The sequence below is a fragment of the Nerophis ophidion genome, linkage group LG05 (assembly GCF_033978795.1).
Source record: "Nerophis ophidion isolate RoL-2023_Sa linkage group LG05, RoL_Noph_v1.0, whole genome shotgun sequence".
In the NCBI taxonomy this organism is placed as follows: Eukaryota; Metazoa; Chordata; class Actinopteri; order Syngnathiformes; family Syngnathidae; genus Nerophis; species Nerophis ophidion.
Genome location: NC_084615.1, coordinates 6,220,807 through 6,242,921, shown reverse-complemented (window position 1 = coordinate 6,242,921; position 22,115 = coordinate 6,220,807). Strand labels below are relative to the sequence as shown.

Sequence of the window (22,115 nt, the reverse complement as noted above, 5' to 3'; positions counted from 1 at the left end):
CATGGGCAAATATTTTGACTCGGGGGCCGAGAATTTAGAGAAAAGCATGTGTCTGGGGGCTGGTGGATCTATTTTTTAGGAAGGCTAATACAAAATAAAGTCTGATTGAATGCTAAAAAAAGTTATGACGGACCGCCTTATAAACAGAATGGAATTTAAAATTTTTCTATGACCGATAAAACACTAAATATTGAGAACATATGAATGTCCCTCCTCCTCTCAATCGACATATTTTACAATCAAGCCAAATGCAACAAACAGCGAAATATAAACGCGAAGGGTAAAAAACAAAAAAAACATCAACAATTTGATATATTTGATACATCACTAAGCTTTAGAACTTTCTTGCAAAATCTCCTTCCGCGTCTGTCCCTGACATCCACATTTCAGGCTGGCCGCTCTGGAAATACTCTGTGGAAACGCTGCCCACCCCCACTGCTTGGTGCCTGGTCTCAGCTGCTGTGACGCACAATACACTGCAAAAACTGAAATTTAAGTAAGATTACATGTCTCAAATAAGGATGACATTTGCTTATTTTCTGTCTGATATGATAATTCCTCTCGCTAAGCAGGTTTTATGTTAGAGTATTTTTCTTGTTTTAAGTGTTTTGTTCCTAAATGATGTCAGTAATATATTACAGCTTGTTGCTGAGATGTGATGACTTATATTGAGTAAAAGATGCTTGAAAGTAGAACATCAAGTGTTGCAAAGCTGTGTCATTATTGAAAAATTCATGACTTTGACACAATTGTGTCTCATAATTAAAGTAGATGACAGCCAAATGGACTTTTGCTGTTTTATTTTCAATGAAACAATAGAAACACGTACTCATATTGTATTTGCGTACGTCATACGCAAATACGGTATTAGCTTGCACTGCTATGCTGATGACACCCAACTCTACATGCCCCTAAAGCTGACCAACACGCCGGACTGTAGTCAGCTGGAAGCGTGTCTTAATGAAATTAAACAATGGATGTCCGCTAACTTTTTGCAACTTAACGCCAAAAAAAACGGAAATGCTGATTATCGGTCCTGCTAGACACCGACCTCTATTTAATAATACAACTTTAACATTTGACAACCAAACAATAAAACAAGGTGACTCGGTAAAGAATCTGGGTATTATCTTCCACCCAACTCTCTCCTTTGAGTCACACATTAAAAGCGTTACTAAAACGGCCTTCTTTCATCTCCGTAATATCGCTAAAATTCGCTCCATTTTGTCCACTAAAGACGCCGAGATCATTATCCATGCGTTTGTTACGTCTCGTCTCGATTACTGTAACGTATTATTTTCGGGTCTCCCCATGTCTAGGATTAAAAGATTACAGTTGGTACAAAATGCGGCTGCTAGACTTTTGACAAGAACAAGAAAGTTTGATCACATTACGCCTGTACTGTATATACCTTTATATACATATATACATACATATATACCTATACTGGCTCACCTGCACTGGCTTCCTGTGCACTTAAGATGTGACTTTAAGGTTTTACTACTTACGTATAAAATACTACACGGTCTAGCTCCAGCCTATCTTGCCGATTGTATTGTACCATATGTCCCGGCAAGAAATCTGCGTTCAAAAGACTCCGGTTTGTTAGTGATTCCTAGAGCCCCAAAAAAAGTCTGCGGGCTATAGAGCGTTTTCCGTTCGGGCTCCAGTACTCTGGAATGCCCTCCCGGTAACAGTTCGAGATGCTACCTCAGTAGAAGCATTTAAGTCGCACCTTAAAACTCATCTGTATACTCTAGCCTTTAAATAGACCTCCTTTTTAGACCAGTTGATCTGCCGCTTCTTTTCTTTCTCCTATGTCCCCCCCCTCCCTTGTGGAGGGGGTCCGGTCCGATGACCATGGATGAAGTACTGGCTGTCCAGAGTCGAGACCCAGGATGGACCGCTCGCATGTATCGGTCGGGGACATCTCTACGCTGCTGATCCGCCTCCGCTTGAGATGGTTTCCTGTGGAAGGGACTCTCGCTGCTGTCTTGGATCCGCTTGAACTGAACTCTCGCGGCTGTGTTGGAGCCACTATGGATTGATCTTTCACAGTATCATGTTAGACCCGCTCGACATCCATTGCTTTCGGTTCCCTACAGGGTGGGGGGTTGCCCACATCTGAGGTCCTCTCCAAGGTTTCTCATAGTCAGCATTGTCACTGGCGTCCCACTGGATGTGAATTCTCCCTGCCCACTGGGTGTGAGTTTTCCTTGCCCTTTTGTGGGTTCTTCCGAGGATGTTGTAGTCGTAATGATTTGTGCAGTCCTTTGAGACATTTGTGATTTGGGGCTATATAAATAAACATTGATTGATTGATTGAATAATGGTGCCTTCACGGACTGTTGAAGGACTGAAGCTCTACATAAAACATGTGGCCCCCGGGCCTGGATTTGCCCAGGTCTGGGCTAAAGAATGAAGAGTGCTTGAAACTCTGCATGCCAACATCTGTGTTCAGTGCCACACTTCAGGTGTTGGATATGATTACATTCTGCAGGTGTGCTCAACAAGCAGTGATTGAAGAAGGGGGTGAAAAAAAAAAAGCTACTCCACTGTGAGTTTTTTTCCACTATCTCCTCCTCCGCCTCCTCACAAAGGTCAGACACATCATGCCGCACTTTAGTATCGGCGCACTGACTACCAGGCTACCTGCATGAAGGTCACATGGTGCCTCGCCGCTAGGGTGAGTCAAGCCCTCATTAAGTGATGCTGCAGCAAAGTGGCAGCAGTCAACAACACCCGGGCACCGTGTGCGGGCGCTGGTGTGTGGCAGCTTCATCTGTATTCAGCAGAGGGATGAGGGTCTGTGTGTGTGTTTTGGTAATGTAGTCCGCCTGGGGTGCGTGCATGAGCGTGCAGAAAGGATGGACGAATGAACAAAGGGAATGGCCGACTTTATGCACACAGTGCCCCCTTAAAGGAGGGGGTGTGCTGCGGCATAGGGCTGGGCGGTATGGGCGAAAAATTATCGATATATGTATATATCTCCATGCAAAAACCCTGTTTCCATATGAGTTGGGAAATTGTGTTAGATGTAAATATAAACAGAATACAATAAATGCTTTTCAACCCATATTCAGGTGAATATGCTACAAAGACAACATATTTGGTGTTCAAATTCATAAACATTTATTTTTTTGGGCAAATAATCATTAACTTTAGAATTTGATGCCAGCAACACGTGACAAAGAAGTTGGGAAAAGTGGCGATGAATACTGATAAAGTTGAGGAATGCTCATCAAACACTTATCTGGAACATCCCACAGGTGTGCAGGCTAATTGGGAACAGGTGGGTGCCATGATTGGGTATAAAAGCAGCTTCCCAAAAAAATGCTAAGTCATTCACAAACAAGGATGGGGTGAGGGGTCACCAATTTGTAAGCAAATTGTCAAACAGTTTTGGAACAAAATTTCTCAACGAGTTATTGCAAGGAATTTAGGGATTTTACCATCTACGGTCCGTAAAATCGTCAAAAAGTTCAGAGAATCTGGAGAAATCTCTGCGCGTAAGCAATGATATTACAAACTTTTGATCCCTCAGGCGGCACTGCATCAAAAACCGACATCAGTGTGTAAAAGATATCACCACAAGGGCTCAGGAACAATTCATAAAACCACTGTCAATAACCAATGTTGGTCGCTACATCTGTAAGTGCAAGTTAAAACTCTACTATGCAAAGCAAAACCCATTTATCAACAACACCCAGGAACGCCACCGGCTTGGCTGGACCCGAGCTCATCTAAGATGGACTGATGCAAAGTGGAAAAGTGTTCTGTGATCTGACAAGTCCACATTTCAAATTATATTTGGAACATGCATGCATACAACATGATACATCACAATTTCCAGTTTCTCTTTTAAACATGTTCGAATGTTCGAAATAAACTCAAACTCAAACTGTGGACGTGGTGTCATCCAAAACAGAGAGGAAAATTGTTATAGGCGCAAAGTTGAAAAGCCAGCATCTGTGATGGTATGGGGGTGCATTAGTGCCCAAGGCATGGGTAACTTACACATCTGTGAAGGCACCATTAATGCTGAATGGTCCATACAGGTTTTGGAGCAACATATGTTGTCATCCAAGCAACGTTATCATGGACGCCCCTGCTTATTTCAGCAAGACAATGCCAAGCCACATTCAGCACGTGTTACAACAGCGTGGCTTCGTAGTAAAAGAGTGCGGGTACTTTCCTGGCCCGCCTGCAGTCCAGACCTGTCCCCCACGGAAAATGTGTGGTGCATTATGAAGCGTAAAATACGACAGCGGAGACCCCGGACTGTTGAAGGACTGAAGCTCTACATAAAACAAGAATGGCAAAGAATTCCACTTTCAAAGCTTCAACAATTAGTTTCCTCAGTTCCCAAACGTTTATTGAGTGTTGTTAAAAGAAAAGGTGATGTAACACAGTGGTGAACATGCCCTTTCCCAACTACTTTGGCACGTGTTGCAGCCATGAAATTCTAAGTTAATTATTATTTGCAATAAAAAAATAAAGTTTATGAGTTTGAACATCAAATATGTTGTCTTTGTAGCATATTCACCTGAATATGGGTTGAAAAGCATTTATTGTATTCTGTTTATATTTACATCTAACACAATTTCCCAACTCATATGGAAACGGGGTTTGTATATGCAATTTTGGGCGAAATTCAGTGAAATTGAACCAAATGACAACCGTACTGTAAACAGTCAGTGGAACTTTTATTAACCCAGTTAGTCAAGATTCAGTTCAGTTTATGTGGAACAGTTGTTTTCACCACAGCACGTCCGAAAAGTAGTAGGAAGAAGCCGAGCTTATGTAAAGGCTTAGAGGCCACATGCGTGGACAGCACCTTTTAGCTCGTATTTCCAAAATTGTGTACACTACTGAATTGGGGTCTTATGGCCACTTATGTGGACACTGATACTGCCATCTGGTGGTGTCAGAAGAGTATAACATACAATGGAATTTGAAAAAAAAAAAAAAGGGTAAAAATTATAATTAGCATGTCACTAAACATGAAGTACACGAATGTGTACTTATGGACTAAGTACATCATATCAAAAGATGATTCATTGTTTTTATTCTAATTAGGGTCCAATAAGCCCAAATAGCAAAGATACATAAAAAAAAAAAAAAGAATGTAAAAAAAAAAAAAACAGCTTGGGCCTTAAAAGGTTAATCTTATCCCATTTCCTACATACTACATTCTTCTGCTTCGTCTCTGTTATGTTTTTGGATTTCGCTACTTGCCGCAGTTTTGAAGCACTGCATTATGGGAATCCAGATGTTAACCCAGTTAGTCAAGATTCAGTTCAGTTTATGTGGAACAGTTGTTTTCACCACAGCACGTCCGAAAAGTAGTAGGAAGAAGCCGAGCTTATGTAAAGGCTTAGAGGCCACATGCGTGGACAGCACCTTTTAGCTCGTATTTCCAAAATTATGTACACTACTGAATTGGGGTCTTATGGACACTTATGTGGACACTGATACTGCCATCTGGTGGTGTCAGAAGAGTATAACATACAATGGAATTTGAAAAAAAAAAGGGTAAAAATTATAATTAGCATGTCACTAAACATGAAGTACACGAATGTGTACTTATGGACTAAGTACATCATATCAAAAGATGATTCATTGTTTTTATTCTAATTAGGGTCCAATAAGCCCAAATAGCAAAGATACATAAAAAAAAAAGCATGTAAAAAAAACAGCTTGGGCCTTAAAAGGTTATTAATCTTATCCCTTTTCCTACCATAGCAATTATATCCCAATTCCTACATACTACGTTCTTCTGCTTCGTCTCTGTTATGTTTTTGGATTTCGCTACTTGCCGCAGTTTTGAAGCACTGCATTATGGGAATCCGGATGTTGAGAAATAGCTCCCTGCCATCCTAATTTATGGGTTATAGACACACCTATGGATAAAGAAGACCGATACAAGCACTTACATTTAGCATTAATCATCCCACACGTCTCAGAAGAGAGAACAGTTCAGGGAAATTTTTGAAGATTTTAGCGCTGCAGTCCTCGAGCGAGACGGCAATGACGTAAGACAATCAATCAATGTTTACTTATATAGCCCTAAATCACTAGTGTCTCAAAGGGCTGCACAAACCACTACGACATCCTCGGTAGGCCCACATAAAGGCAAGGAAAACTCACACCCAGTGGGACGTTGGTGACAATGATGACTATGAGAACCTTGGAGAGGAGGAAAGCAATGGATGTCGAGCGGGTCTAACATGATACTGTGAAAGTTCAATCCATAATGGATCCAACACAGTCGCAAGAGTCCAGTCCAAAGCGGAACCAACACAGCAGCGAGAGTCCCGTTCACAGCGGAGCCAGCAGGAAACCATCCCAAGCGGAGGCGGATCAGCCGATACACAGGCGAGCAGTACATGGCCACCGGATCGGACCGGACCCGCTCCACAAGGGAGAGTGGGACATAGGAGAAAAAGAAAAGAAACGGCAGATCAACTGGTCTAAAAAGGGAGTCTATTTAAAGGCTAGAGTATACAAATGAGTTTTAAGGTGAGACTTAAATGCTTCTACTGAGGTGGCATCTCAAACTTTTACCGGGAGGGCATTCCAGAGTACTGGAGCCCGAAATGAAAACGCTCTAGAGCCCGCAGACTTTTTTTGGGCTTTGGGAATCACTAATAAGCCGCAGTCCTTTGAACGCAGATTTCTTGCCGGGACATATGGTACAATACAATCGGCAAGATAGGATGGAGCTAGACCGTGTAGTATTTTATACGTAAGTAGTAAAACCTTAAAGTCACATCTTAAGTGCACAGGAAGCCAGTGCAGGTGAGCCAGTATAGGTATATATGTATGTATATATGTATATAAAGGTATATACAGTACAGGTATATATGTATGTATATATGTATATAAAGGTATATACAGTACAGGTATATATATGTATGTATATATGTATATAAAGGTATATACAGTACAGGCCTAATGTGATCAAACTTTCTTGTTCTTGTCAAAAGTCTAGCAGCCGCATTTTGTACCAACTGTAATCTTTTAATGCTAGACATGGGGAGACCCCAAAATAATACGTTACAGTAATCGAGACGAGACGTAACAAACGCATGGATAATGATCTCAGTGTCTTTAGTGGACAGAATGGAGCGAATTTTAGCGATATTACGGAGATGAAAGAAGGCCGTTTTAGTAACGCTTTTAATGTGTGACTCAAAGGAGAGAGTTGGGTCGAAGATAATACCCAGATTTTTTACCGAGTCACCTTGTTTTATTATTTGGTTGTCAAATGTTAAAGTTGTATTATTAAATAGAGGTCGGTGTCTAGCAGGACCGATAATCAGCATTTCCGTTTTTTTGGCGTTCAGTTGCAAAAAGTTAGCGGACATCCATTGTTTAATTTCATTAAGACACGCCTCCAGCTGACTACAATCCGGCGTGTTGGTCAGCTTTAGGGGCATGTAGAGTTGGGTGTCATCAGCATAACAGTGAAAGCTAACACCGTATTTGCGTATGATGTCACCTAGCGGCAGCATGTAGATGCTGAAGAGTGCAGGGCCAAGGACTGAACCCTGGGGAACTCCACACGTTACCTTAACGTAGTCCGAGGTCACATTGTTATGGGAGACACACTGCATCCTATCAGTAAGATAAGAGTTAAACCAAGACAGGGCTAAGTCTGACATACCAATTCGTGTTTTGATACGCTCTAATAAAATATTATGATCGACGGTATCGAAAGCAGCGCTAAGATCGAGGAGCAGCAACATAGATGACGCATCAGAATCCATCGTTAGCAATAGATCATTTGTCATTTTTGCGAGGGCTGTGGATGAGAACGTCCTAACACTCCGTATCAGCTCAACATATTGGAGAAAATGCTCTTTAACTTTGTACTTTGGGGGCTACTGTAGGTCTGGCTTGTGTGTAAATTATTCAGACTGGCTTTTAAGATGCAGCTGCTGTATTGTAGCAGAGGTGTTTGTATGTATGTGACCCCCGCTGTTGATTTACTATGCATTAATTGTCTCGATGTCTCCCCTGGTATCACTTGTTGGACCTGTACGACACCACTGGGGTGTTTCACGCTGCTGGAAGAATACTAATAAACTACATATGTCCGATAATATCGAACTGCTGATATTATAAGCCGATAAATGCTTTAAAATGTAACATCGGAAATTATCGGTATTGGTTTCAAAATGATCAGTATTGGTTTCATGAAGTAAAATGTATGATATGGTGAGGAGTACAGAGCAGCAATAAACCTTAAAGGCACGGCCCAATCACATATTATCTATGGCTTTTCACACAAACAAGTGAATGCAAGGCATACTTGGTCAACAGCCATACAGGTCACACTGAGGGTGGCCGTATAAACAATTTATACGGTATAGCTCGGTTGGTAGAGCATCCGTGTCAGCAACTTGAGGGTTGCAGGTTCGATTCCCGCTTCCGCCATCCTAGTCACTGCCCTTGTGTCCTTGGGCAAGACACTTTACCCATCTGCTCCCAGTGCCACTCACACTGGTTTATATGTAAAAATTAGATATTGGGTTTCACTTTGTAAAGCGCTTTGAGTCACTAGAGAAAAAGCGCTATATAAATATAATTCACTTCACTTCACTTTTAACACTGTTACAAATATGCGCCACACTGTGAACCCACACCAAACAAGAACGACAAACACATTTCGGGTGAACATCCGCACCGTAACACAACATAAACACAACAGAACAAATACCCAGAACCCCTTGCAGCACTAACTCTTCCGGGATGCTAGAATATACGCTACCCCCCTAACCCCCCCACCTCAACCTCCTCATGCTCTCTCAGGGAGAGCATGTCCCAAATTCCAAGCCGCTGTTCTGAGGCATGTTAAAAAAAATAATGCACTTTGTGACTTCAATAATAAATATGGCAGCGCCATGTTGGCATTTTTTTCCATAACTTGAGTTGATTTATTTTGGAAAACCTTGTCATCCAGCGGGGCAACACAACAAAATTAGGCATACAAGTGATGTGCACGCCAGTTTTCTGAGGGATTGCTTGTGCACGCCAGTTTTCCGAGACTCTGTATTTAGTTAGCGCAGGCAGCATGAAGCAGGGCTTTTATTGTGAAGATAGGAAATGTGCCGTCGGCCTTTAGAGTTTTGACGGAAGGTACGGCGCGAGAGTCTGTTGAAATAAAAAGTGTTTCTCGCCTTCCTCTCGGTCATCTTTTCATAATAATGATCTTGCAGCAGCCAGCGTCATCTCACAAGACCCTCCGGTACCGTGAATGTCATTTAAGTGACGTCTTGGTGAAGATTGATGATCACTCATTTTTAGGTCTATTTTTTTTTTAAAGCCTGGCTGGAGATCGACTGACACACCCCCCGCGGTCGACTGGTAGCTCGCGATCGACGTAGCTGTGAGCTATTCCCTGGATCCTAACTCATGTCCCTGTTTGCTGTTTCCTGGTTTCCGGTTCGTGTTTTCCTTGCTTTTTTTTTTTTTTTACCAACATTAAAACCATGTTGTCTTGTACCAAGCCTGTCAACTCTGCATCTTGGGGGTTCATCACCGCCACTTCGTGACACTGATCAGTGCCTGGCGTCCAGAACACTAATCAGAGGCAGGTGAAAATAATCAGCAGACATGGTAACCAAGAAACACAAACCCAGGGGTACTGGAAACAGAACTAAGGGAGTCAAACTGAAACGAAACAAGATCCGGATTTTGGTATTAAGAGGGGTTAGTACGTCTGCCTCACAATACGAAGATCCTGCAGTCCTGGGTTCAAATCCAGGCTCGGGATCTTTCTGTGTGGAGTTTGCATGTTCTCCCCGTGAATGCGTGGGTTCCCTCCGGGTACTCCGGCTTCCTCCCACCTCCAAAGACATGCACCTGGGGATAGGCCCATCCCACTTCCAAAGACATGCACCTGGGGATAGGCCCCTCCCACTTCCAAAGACATGCACCTGGGGATAGGCCCCTCCCACTTCCAAAGACATGCACCTGGGGATAGGCCCCTCCCACCTCCAAAGACATGCACCTGGGGATAGGCCCCTCCCACCTCCAAAGACATGCACCTGGGGATAGGCCCCTCCCACCTCCAAAGACATGCACCTGGGGATAGGCCCCTCCCACCTCCAAAGACATGCACCTGGGGATAGGCCCCTCCCACCTCCAAAGACATGCACCTGGGGATAGGCCCTTCCCACTTCCAAAGACATGCACCTGGGGATAGGCCCCTCCCACCTCCAAAGACATGCACCTGGCGATAGGCCCCTCCCACCTCCAAAAACATGCACCTGGGGATAGGCCCCTCCCACCTCCAAAGACATGCACCTGGGGATAGGCTCCTCCCACCTCCAAAGACATGCACCTGGGGATAGGCCCCTCCCACCTCCAAAGACATGCACCTGGGGATAGGCTCCTCCCACCTCCAAAGACATGCACCTGGGGATAGGCCCCTCTCACCTCCAAAGACATGCACCTGGGGATAGGTTGATTGGCAACACTAAATTGGCCCTAGTGTGTGAAAGTTGTCTGTCTATCTGTGTTGGCCCTGCGATGAGGTGGCGACTTGTCCAGGGTGTACCCCGCCTTCTGCCCGATTGTAGCAGAGATAGGCGCCAGCGCCCCCCGCGACCCCGAAAGGGAATAAGCGGTAGAAAATGGATGGATGGATGGATGTTCCTGAAAGAAAATGACCCAAACACAGCTAAATGTGTATATATCAGTTATACACATACATATTGGCCCCCTCCAGACACATTTTTTTCTCTTAACGTGGCCCTCCGAGTCAAAATATGTGCCGAGCTCTGCAATGAGGTGTCTTGGAGCCACTCTGTCAGAGACAGGTGTGGACAAACAGTCCATTTGCATGAAAGCCACAGAGAGACAAACCAGCATGTTCCCAACAGAGCTCTTAAGTAATACATTTTTAAAGCTCTGACACAGTAAAAGATGATCATGATGGCACATTAAAAAAACACCCTAGCTCGCAGCAATGTGTCCAGGTGCTGAGGACCACAGGATTCAAAGACCCCAGCCTTGGAGCAAGAAGCCAGACTCACCAAAAGGTTGACGGTGCAGCTCATGCGGTTGTTGCGGCTGTCGTCCCTCATCACCGTGCGGTAGTCGAGGAGACGAACGATGAGTCCCTTCACCAAAGACACAAAGTGCTGCACCTGAGGCTTCAAACCGGGCTTCTCTGTGGCACAGCTCAGCAGACTGGAAGGAGACATGTTAAGTTTGGTTGTTTTCTGTCTGGAACATAATCATCGATAAATTCAAGTTTAAACAAACACTTCATTACCCTGTGGCTTTAATTACAGCACTTACATTTCACTCAATAGTTCATCTTTACTGTTATAAAAGCTGTGCAATACATATATACATATATCCAACCATCTTCTTCCGCTTATCCGAAGTTGGGTCGCGGGGGCAGCAGCCTAAGCAGGGAAGCCCAGCTCTTCCCAAGGGATCCCGAGGCGTTCCCAGGCCAGCCGGGAGACATAGTCTTCCCAACGTGTCCTGGGTCTTCCCCGTGGCCTCCTTGCTGGACTTGCCCTAAGCACCTCCCTAGGGAGGCGTTCGGGTGGCATCCTGACCAGATGCCCGAACCACCTCATCTGGCCTCCCCCCAGATGGAGGAGCAGCGGCTTTACTTTGAGTTCCTCCTGGATGACAGAGCTTCTCACCCTATCTCTAAGGGAGAGACCCAAACTCATTTGGGCCGCTTGTACCCGTGATCTTGTCCTTTCGGTCATAACCCAAAGCTCATGACCATAGGTGAGGATGGGAACGTAGATCGACCGGTAAATTGAGAGCTTTGCCTTCCGGCTCAGCTCCTTCTTCACCACAACAATATATATATATATATATATATATATATATATATATATATATATATATATATATATATATATATATATATATATATATATATATATATATATATCTATATATATATATATATATATATATATATATATATATATATATATATATATATATATATATATATATACATACATACACACACACACACAATGTTGGCGCTAGGATTTTCAAAATGGGGTCCCAGGACCCCCAATAAGTCATACAAATTCCGTAGCTTGCTTGATTGACATTCACGGCACCCGAGGGTCTTGTGAGATGACGCTGGCTGCTGCCAGTTCATTATTATGAAAAAATGACAGAGAGGAAGGCGAGAAACACTTTTTATTTCAACAGACTCTCGCGCCGTACCTTCCGTCAAAACTCTAAAGGCCGACTGCACATTTCCTATCTTCACAATAAAAGCCCTGCTTCATGCTGCCTGCGCTAACAAAATAAGAGTCTCGGAAAGCTGGCGTGCACAAGTGATGTGCACGCCAGCTTTCTGAGGGATCGCTTGTGCACGCCAGTTTTCCGAGACTCTGTATTTAGTTAGCGCAGGCAGCATGAAGCAGGGCTTTTATTGTGAAGATAGGAAATGTGCAGTCGGCCTTTAGAGTTTTGACGGAAGGTACGGGGCGAGAGTCTGTTGAAATAAAAAGTGTTTCTCGCCTTCCTCTCGGTCATATTTTTAATAATAATGATCTTGCAGCAGCCAGCGTCATCTCACAAGACCCTCCGGTACCGTGAATGTCATTTAAATGACGTCTTGGTGAAGATTGATGATCACTCATTTTTAGGTCTATTTTTTTTAAAAGCCTGGCTGGAGATCGACTGACACACCCCCCGCGGTCGACTGGTAGCTCGCGATCGACGTAATGGGCACCCCTGACCATACATTATATACTGTGGTGACTTTTATACTCGTACTCTCATTTGTTTCCCGCCCAAACATCCTAAAAGGCTTACATGGTTTCCAGTAGCTGCATGTATCGCTCGTCTCCGCCTCCACCTTCCACCTCGTGGTCCAACTTGAGAATGATCTCGTTCTCGAACTGCAGAAGACGAGGAGTGGACAGGTAAAGTGAGACAAACAAGCACACCTGGGAGATGGGGTAATCAATTATGCAAGAATAATGAAGGTGTCTGTTGGACTTTTATGTGTGGTGTCAGGGGAAATCAAGGCTTCAGTAACGTGAGTAATGAGTGTGTGTCTTTCCAGCCTTCATGTGTGGATCCCTTCTTAAACCCACATTAGTCCGCAGGTACCTTGTGGAAATTCCCGGAGTGCGCATGTTCACAGGTGATCATGTCAAAGAAAATAGGGATGGTGGCCCTCCTCAACTCCTCCTCCGGGATCAAAGTCATCTCCAGGATGGGACCCACCATGCCGGGGATGAAACAGATCTTATGGCTGCCTGGAGAAAGCACAACAAAGAGGGCGGGTCAAGCAAGTCTTCTGCAGTCGGACTCTGCAACGTGCTGGACTTAGTCCAGGTCCAGTTGTTAAGTCCAGTCATGGGACCCAACAACCTGAACACGAGGTCACATTGTGTCAGATTGTCCACCTTTATTTGCATCCATACTGGAAACTGTTCTGTGGGGAGGACTTTTACATTTATGTTGTTTACATTATTTAGCTCAGGTAGAGTAACAAAATCATAAAACTGAACCGACGTTATTGTTAGTCAGAGATATTCTCTATGACTGAACCACTTGGTGAAGATCTTGTATATGACAGGAGCACTCTGCACTTTTTAAGGGCTGTTTAGTCAAAGATCTTCTATATGACATAGTCTCTATGACTTTATTAGACAGGAGCGCTTTGCAGTTTTTGAGGGCTAGTCAAAGATCTTCCAAATGACAGGAATACTGCAGTTTTTAAGGACAAATGTAATATAATCTATGTGACAGAAGCACTCTGCAGTTTTTTTTAGAACAAGTCCATCCATCCATACATCCATCATCTTCCGCTTATCCGAGGTCGGGTCGCGGGGGCAACAGCCTAAGCAGGGAAACCCAGACTTCCCTCTCCCCAGCCACTTCGTCTAGCTCTTCCCGGGGGATCCCGAGGCGTTCCCAGGCCAGCCGGGAGACATAGTCTTCCCAACGTGTCCTGGGTCTTCCCCGTGGCCTCCTACCGGTTGGACGTGCCCTAAACACCTCCCTAGGGAGGCGTTCGGGTGGCATCCTGATCAGATGCCCGAACCACCTCATCTGGCTCCTCTCGATGTGAAGGAGCAGCGGCTTTACTTTGAGTTCCTCCCGGATGGCAGAGCTTCTCACCCTATCTCTAAGGGAGAGCCCCGCCACACGGCGGAGGAAACTCATTTCGGCCGCTTGTACCCGTGATCTTATCCTTTCGGTCATGACCCAAAGCTCATGACCATAGGTGAGGATGGGAACGTAGATCGACTGGTAAATTGAGAGCTTTGCCTTCCGGCTCAGCTCCTTCTTCACCACAACGGACCGGTACAACGTCCGCATTACTGAAGAGGCCGCACCGATCCGCCTGTCGATCTCACGATCCACTTTTCCCTCACTCGTGAACAAGACTCCTAGGTACTTGAACTCCTCCACTTGGGGCAGGGTCTCCTCCCCAACCCGGAGATGGCACTCCACCCTTTTCCGGGCGAGAACCATGGACTCGGACTTGGAGGTGCTGATTCTCATTCCGGTCGCTTCACACTCGGCTGCGAACCGATCCAGCGAGAGCTGAAGATCCCGGTCAGATGAAGCCATCAGGACCACATCATCTGCAAAAAGCAGAGACCTAATCCTGCGGTTACCAAACCGGAACCCCTCAACGCCTTGACTGCGCCTAGAAATTCTGTCCATAAAAGTTATGAACAGAATGGGTGACAAAGGACAGCCTTGGCGGAGTCCAACCCTCACTGGAAATGTGTTCGACTTACTGCCGGCAATGCGGACCAAGCTCTGACACTGATCATACAGGGAGCGGACCGCCACAATAAGACAGTCCGATACCCCATACTCTCTGAGCACTCCCCACAGGACTTCCCGAGGGACACGGTCGAATGCCTTCTCCAAGTCCACAAAGCACATGTAGACTGGTTGGGCAAACTCCCATGCACCCTCAAGAACCCTGCCGAGAGTATAGAGCTGGTCCACAGTTCCACGACCAGGACGAAAACCACACTGTTCCTCCTGAATCCGAGGTTCGACTATCCGACGTAGCCTCCTCTCCAGTACACCTGAAAAAACCTTACCGGGAAGGCTGAGGAGTGTGATCCCACGATAGTTGGAACACACCCTCCGGTCCCCCTTCTTAAAGAGAGGAACCACCACCCCGGTCTGCCAATCCAGAGGTACCGCCCCCGATGTCCACGCGATGCTGCAAAGTCTTGTCAACCAAGACAGCCCCACAGCATCCAGAGCCTTAAGGAACTCCGGGCGGATCTCGTCCACCCCTGGGGCCTTGCCACCGAGGAGCTTTTTAACTACCTCAGCGACCTCAGCCCCAGAAATAGGAGAGTCCACCACAGATTCCCCAGGCACTGCTTCCTCATAGGAAGACGTGTTGGTGGGATTGAGGAGGTCTTCGAAGTATTCCTTCCACCTATCCACAACATCCGCAGTCGAGGTCAGCAGAACACCATCCGCACCATACACGGTGTTGATAGTGCACTGCTTCCCCTTCCTGAGGCGGCGGACGGTGGTCCAGAATCGCTTCGAAGCCGTCCGGAAGTCGTTTTCCATGGCTTCCCCGAACTCTTCCCATGTCCGAGTTTTTGCCTCCGCGACCGCTGAAGCTGCACACCACTTGGCCTGTCGGTACCTGTCCACTGCCTCCGGAGTCCTATGAGCCAAAAGGACCCGATAGGACTCCTTCTTCAGCTTGACGGCATCCCTCACCGCTGGTGTCCACCAAGGGGTTTTAGGATTGCCGCCCCGACAGGCACCAACTACCTTGCGGCCACAGCTCCGATCTGCCGCCTCGACAATAGAGGTGCGGAACATGGTCCACTCGGACTCAATGTCCAGCACCTCCCTCGTGACATGTTCAAAGTTCTTCCGGAGGTGGGAATTGAAACTTTGTCTGACAGGAGACTCTGCCAGACGTTCCCAGCAGACCCTCACAATGCGTTTGGGCCTCCCAGGTCTGTCCGGCATCCTCCCCCACCATCGCAGCCAACTCACCACCAGGTGGTGATCGGTGGAAAGCTCCGCCCCTCTCTTCACCCGAGTGTCCATAACATGAGGCCGCAAATCCGATGACACAACTACAAAGTCGATCATGGAACTGCGGCCTAGGGTGTCCTGGTGCCAAGTGCACATATGGACACCCTTATGTTTGAACATGGTGTTTGTTATCGACAAACTGTGACGAGCACAAAAGTCCAATAACAAAACACCACTCGGGTTCAGATCCGGGCGGCCATTCTTCCCAATCACGCCTCTCCAGGTTTCACTGTCGTTGCTAACGTGAGCGTTGAAGTCTCCCAGTAGGACAAGGGAATCACCCGGGGGAGCACTTTCCAGTACTCCCTCGAGCGTTCCCAAAAAGGGTGGGTACTCTGAACTGCTGTTTGGTGCATAAGCACAAACAACAGTCAGGAACCGTTCCCCCACCCGAAGGCGGAGGGAGGCTACCCTTTCGTCCAACGTACAGGCTTTGAGCCGGGGGGAAACAAGAATTGCCACCCCAGCCCGTCGCCTCTCACTGCCGGCAACGCCAGAGTGGAAGAGGGTCCAATCCCTCTCGAGAGAAGTGGTTCCAGAGCCCTTGCTGTGCGTCGAAGTGAGTCCGACTATATCCAGCCGGAATTTCTCGACTTCGCGCACTAGCTCAGGCTCTTTCCCCCCCAGTGACGTGACGTTCCACGTCCCAAGAGCTAGCTTCTGTAGCCGAGGATCGGACCGCCAAGTGCCCTGCCTTCGGCTGTCGCCCAGCTCACAATGCACCCGACCTCTATGGCCCCTGCTATGGGTGGTGAGCCCATTGGAGGGGTGACCCACGTTGCCTCTTCGGGCTGTGCCCGGCCGGGCCCCATGGGAACAGGCCCGGCCACCAGGCGCTCGCCATCGTGCCCCACCTCCGGGCCTGGCTCCAGAGGGGGGCCCCGGTGACCCGCGTCCGGGCGAGGGAAATCTGGGTCCATGATGTTTCTTCTTCATAAAGGTCTTCGAGCTGCTCTTTGTCTGATCCCTCACCTAGAACCTGTTTGCCTTGGGAGACCCTACCAGGGGGCTTTATGCCCCCGGACAACATAGCTCCTAGGATCATTGGGACACGCAAACTCCTCTACCACGATAAGGTTGCAGCTCAGAGAGGAGAACAAGTCAAAGATCTTCAATCTGACAAAAGCACTCTGCAGTTTTTAAAAACTAATCAAAGATTTTACATACGATAGAAGCACTTTGAAGTTTTTAAGGACAAGCCATAGATCCCCAGGGATCAATAAAGTACTTTCTATTCTATTCTATTCTATTCTATATCTTCTATATGACGGAAGCACTTTACAGTAATTAAAAACTCGTTGAAGATCTTCAATTTGACCGGAGGGGTCCCCAAACTACAGCCTGCAGGCCGGATACGGGTAGTACCAAGTAAAAAAAAAAAAAAATTAATTAATATTTTTTTAATCTTGTCAAAGTTAGTTGATGATGAACCCCAAGATGCAGAGAAGGAGGCAGGCATTGAGCAAGAAAACATGATTTAATTCAAACTAAACAGGAACAAACAAAAAGCATGCACATGGGCGGAATAACAAACTAAGGGAGCTAGCACTGGGAGTTAGAAAACAAAAAGTTAACTTTAGCATGGAAGCTAGTGGGTAGCAAACAGAAAAGCTGAAAACAGCTAACGGCTAACAAAAACAGCTTACCGCTACGACGACTATGACAAAATGTAGCACGGCAGGTAGTAGCTGTAACGATGCCAGACACGACAGGTAGCAAAGACACAAGAAGGACATGTGGCAACGACAAGACAATACAATGACCCAGCAGCTGACACAAGACAAAGCAGGTACAAATCGGAGCGGGCTGGGCTGATTGGCGACAGGTGTGGCCAGGTGGCAATCAGCCGCAGCTGAGTGGGAACACAGCACTCAGGAAACAAGACAGAAAGCTGACAAAATAAGAGCACTTGACAGGAACTAAGGACAGGAACTACTAAACACACAAAGGAGAAACTAAAACAAACAAACTGTCAGTGGCAAGTCTGACAAATCTGTTCTTTTTCGCCCATCCATCAATCCATTTTCTACCGCTTGTTACTGAGGCTCCTAGCCGCTCAAGCAAATCATATTGTCTAAAAATGCTTTTCCCGGCGATAACGGGACATCATCACGCTCGCGCCACAAAGGCGGCAAGTGGGCCATCTTTCAGTCAATTAGTGCACGAGGGGGAAAAATGGCGTAATCGTTGGGGAAACATAAATTAGACTCCGAGTGCAGAGTTTCTAAACAGCAGTGGACACATGACATTTGTTCAGTTTAAGGAAAAGACAGTTTTTTATATATATATATATATATATATATATGTATATATATATATATATATATATATATATATATATATATATATATTAATTAGGGGTGGGCAAATTAATGCGTTAATTATGAGTTAACTCATCAATCTATTAACGCCGACAATTATTTTATCGCACATTTGCGTATGTTGTTTACATGCTTTTATTTTGTTAACGCCTTTTCTTAACAAGATGGCGTCACCCGGATGAGCTTCGGCGTGGAGGGGCTCTTGGTAAAGATGGAACATTTGGCAAAAATACCGGACAATTCTGCAAATTTCATGGCTGGCTTACAGCGTGGTCACTCCGGGATCACTTACGACCGCCAGACAATTCTGGATGTGGATAGATTGGGCCGTTTTGGACTGAATGAGGCGTGCTTGCTAGCATGGGAATACTTTGCCGGCTACATCCAGCGGCCTGTGAAGCAGCGGAGTATATGTGTTGTCTGTCTATTTATGAATAATGCAGACCAGGAGTGTTGGCTGAGTTCTTAACGTTTACTTTCAGAGCGTGCATATCACAACATACAAGATGCCGTCATGGCGACACACAACCTATGCTCGTCACTCCTGTTGCATGCTGGGTAGGGTAGTTCTTTTATTCCCTGGCTCATAACATCACAATATAGTACCATGTATATGCGTTCAGTTTATCAAAGCACCAAGCAAACAATCGGAAAATTCCCATCATATCAATTCCTAGATATGGTCATAATTATTTTAAGTGCACTACGCAGAATAAACACAACATTATTAATATTGCTAGTAAGGATAATTGGATCCAAAATTCCCTAAAACAGCCCACTACCTATAATATAGGTTTTTTAAACATAAGATCCCTGATAAAAAAAAATGTTTCTGCTGTTACCTCAGAAATTGCCTGTTCAGATGTTATGATTGTGGCTCAGAGATTTGTATGTAGATTATATTTATTTTCCATAACAAACAGGATAACTTAAATACCCTGGCAGTGGCAATAAGCTTAAATGTTTGTATTTAGATTTTTGGAGTTGATTTACATAAAATATGCTATTTAACTGCTACTGTTTAACAAGGACTGATTTAAATTGTGTTTGCACAACAAATGTTTTGGCGCTTTTGTTCATGTGGGAGAATATTCCAATAAAGGTGCACTACACACTACTTTTGAATTCATTATTGGGCTTTGTGTATACAATGCAGTTAATCGCGATTAATCAGAGAAATAGTGCGATTAACTTCAATTAAAATTTTTAATCGTTGCCCAGCCCTAATATATATATATATATATATATATATATATATATATATATATATATATATATATATATATATATATATATAGCGGGGGCCCTGGTAATTTTTTTTTAACCCAATACGGCCCCCGGGTCAAAAAGTTTGGGGACCCCTGGCTTTGAGGTTTCTAAGGACAAGTCAAAGATCTTCTATATGGCATATTTTCTATGACTAAATGACTAGGTGAAGATCTTGTATTCGACAGGAGCGCTTTGCCGTTTTTGAGGGCTAGTCAAAGATCTTCTATATGACAGGAACACGCTGCAGTTTTTAAAAACTAGTCAAAGATTTTCCATATGACAGGAGCACTTTGAAGTTTCTAAGGACATGCCATAGATCTTCTATATGGCATAATCACTCTGCAGTATTTAAAAACGTGTAAAAGATCTTCTATTTGACAGGAGCGCTTTGAGGTTTCTAAGGACAAGTCAAAGATCTTATATATGACAGGAGCACTGTAGTTTTTAAGGATTAGTCAAATATCTTCAAAATGAGAGGAGCCCTTTGAAGTTTCTAAGGACAAGCCAAAGATCTTCTATATGGCATATTTTCTATGACTAAATGACTAGGTGAAGATCTTGTATTCGACAGGAGTGCTTTGCCGTTTTTGAGGGCTAGTCAAAGATCTTCTATATGACAGGAACACGCTGCAGTTTTTAAAAACTAGTCAAAGATTTTCCATATGACAGGAGCACTTTGAAGTTTCCAAGGACATGCCATAGATCTTCTATGTGGCATAATCACTCTGCAGTATTTAAAAACTTGTAAAAGATCTTCTATTTGACAGGAGCGCTTTGAGGTTTCTAAGGACAAGTCAAAGATCTTATATATGACAGGAGCACTGTAGTTTTTATGGACAAGTCAAATATCTTCAAAATGAGAGGAGCCCTTTGAAGTTTCTAAGGACAAGTCAAAGATCTTCTATTTGGCATATTTTCTATGACTAAATGACTTGGTGAAGATCTTGTATTCGACAGGAGCGCTTTGCCGTTTTTGAGGGCTAGTCAAAGATCTTCTATATGACAGGAACACGCTGCAGTTTTTAAAAACTAGTCAAAGATTTTCCATATGACAGGAGCACTTTGAAGTTTCCAAGGACATGCCATAGATCTTCTATATGGCATAATCACTCTGCAGTATTTAAAAACTTGTAAAAGATCTTCTATTTGACAGGAGCGCTTTGAGGTTTCTAAGGACAAGTCAAAGATCTTATATATGACAGGAGCAGTGTAGTTTTTAAGGACTAGTCAAAGATCTTCAAAATGTCAGGAGCCCTTTGAAGTTTCTAAGGACAAGTCAAAGATCTTCTATATGGCATATTTTCTATGACTAAATGACTTGGTGAAGATCTTGTATTCGACAGGAGCGCTTTGCCGTTTTTGAGGGCTAGTCAAAGATCTTCTATATGACAGGAACACGCTGCAGTTTTTAAAAACTAGTCAAAGATTTTCCATATGACAGGAGCACTTTGAAGTTTCTAAGGACATGACATAGATCTTCTATATGGCATAATCACTCTGCAGTATTTAAAAACGTGTAAAAGATCTTCTATTTGACAGGAGCGCTTTGAGGTTTCTAAGGACAAGTCAAAGATCTTATATATGACAGGAGCACTGTAGTTTTTAAGGACTAGTCAAATATCTTCAAAATGAGAGGAGCCCTTTGAAGTTTCTACGGACAAGTCAAAGATCTTCTATATGGCATATTTTCTATGACTAAATGACTTGGTGAAGATCTTGTATTCGACAGGAGTACTTTGCCGTTTTTGAGGGCTAGTCAAAGATCTTCTATATGACAGGAACACGCTGCAGTTTTTAAAAACTAGTCAAAGATTTTCCATACGACAGGAGCACTTAGAAGTTTCCAAGGACATGCCATAGATCTTCTATATGGCATAATCACTCTGCAGTATTTAAAAACTTGTAAAAGATCTTCTATTTGACAGGAGCGCTTTGAGGTTTCTAAGGACAAGTCAAAGATCTTATAAATGACAGGCGCACTGTAGTTTTTAAGGACTAGTCAAATATCTTCAAAATGAGAGGAGTCCTTTGAAGTTTCTAAGGACAAGCCAAAGATCTTCTATATGGAAAAAAAGCACTCTGCGGTTTTAAGAACTGGTCAAAGATCTTCTATTGGACAGGAGCGCTTTGAGGTTTCTAAGGACAAGTCAAAGATCTTATAAATGACAGGAGCACTGTAGTTTTTAAGGACTAGTTAAATATCTTCAAAATGACAGGAGCACTTTCAAGTATTTAAGGACTTTTTATTTACCATTTACACAACGTTCAAACTTCACTGCTTTTGTACTTATATCACATAAAGTGTGGAACTTTCTTACCCAGTTTGAACCAAATGTCTCGTATAGCAAAGCCGATGAGTCTCCTCATGTCTCCGTATCTGAAACAAAAAAGTCAATCAATCACGTCCAAAACTCCTTTTCACACTTGCGATGTGAAAAGGAGCGAGTGGGAAAGTCAGGGCTGCCTCGACAT

General features: G+C 44.4%; 1 protein-coding gene across 1 annotated transcript in view; it reads right to left on the bottom strand.

Annotated features, from left to right (window-relative positions):
• LOC133552549 (dedicator of cytokinesis protein 2-like) overlaps window positions 1-22,115 on the bottom strand; it is a 393,779-nt gene that overhangs the window by 67,094 nt on the left and 304,570 nt on the right. Inside the window, 4 exon segments of the mRNA XM_061899789.1 lie at window positions 11,046-11,202; window positions 12,820-12,905; window positions 13,120-13,268; window positions 21,962-22,020. Coding sequence (XP_061755773.1) covers window positions 11,046-11,202; window positions 12,820-12,905; window positions 13,120-13,268; window positions 21,962-22,020 — 451 coding nt within the window.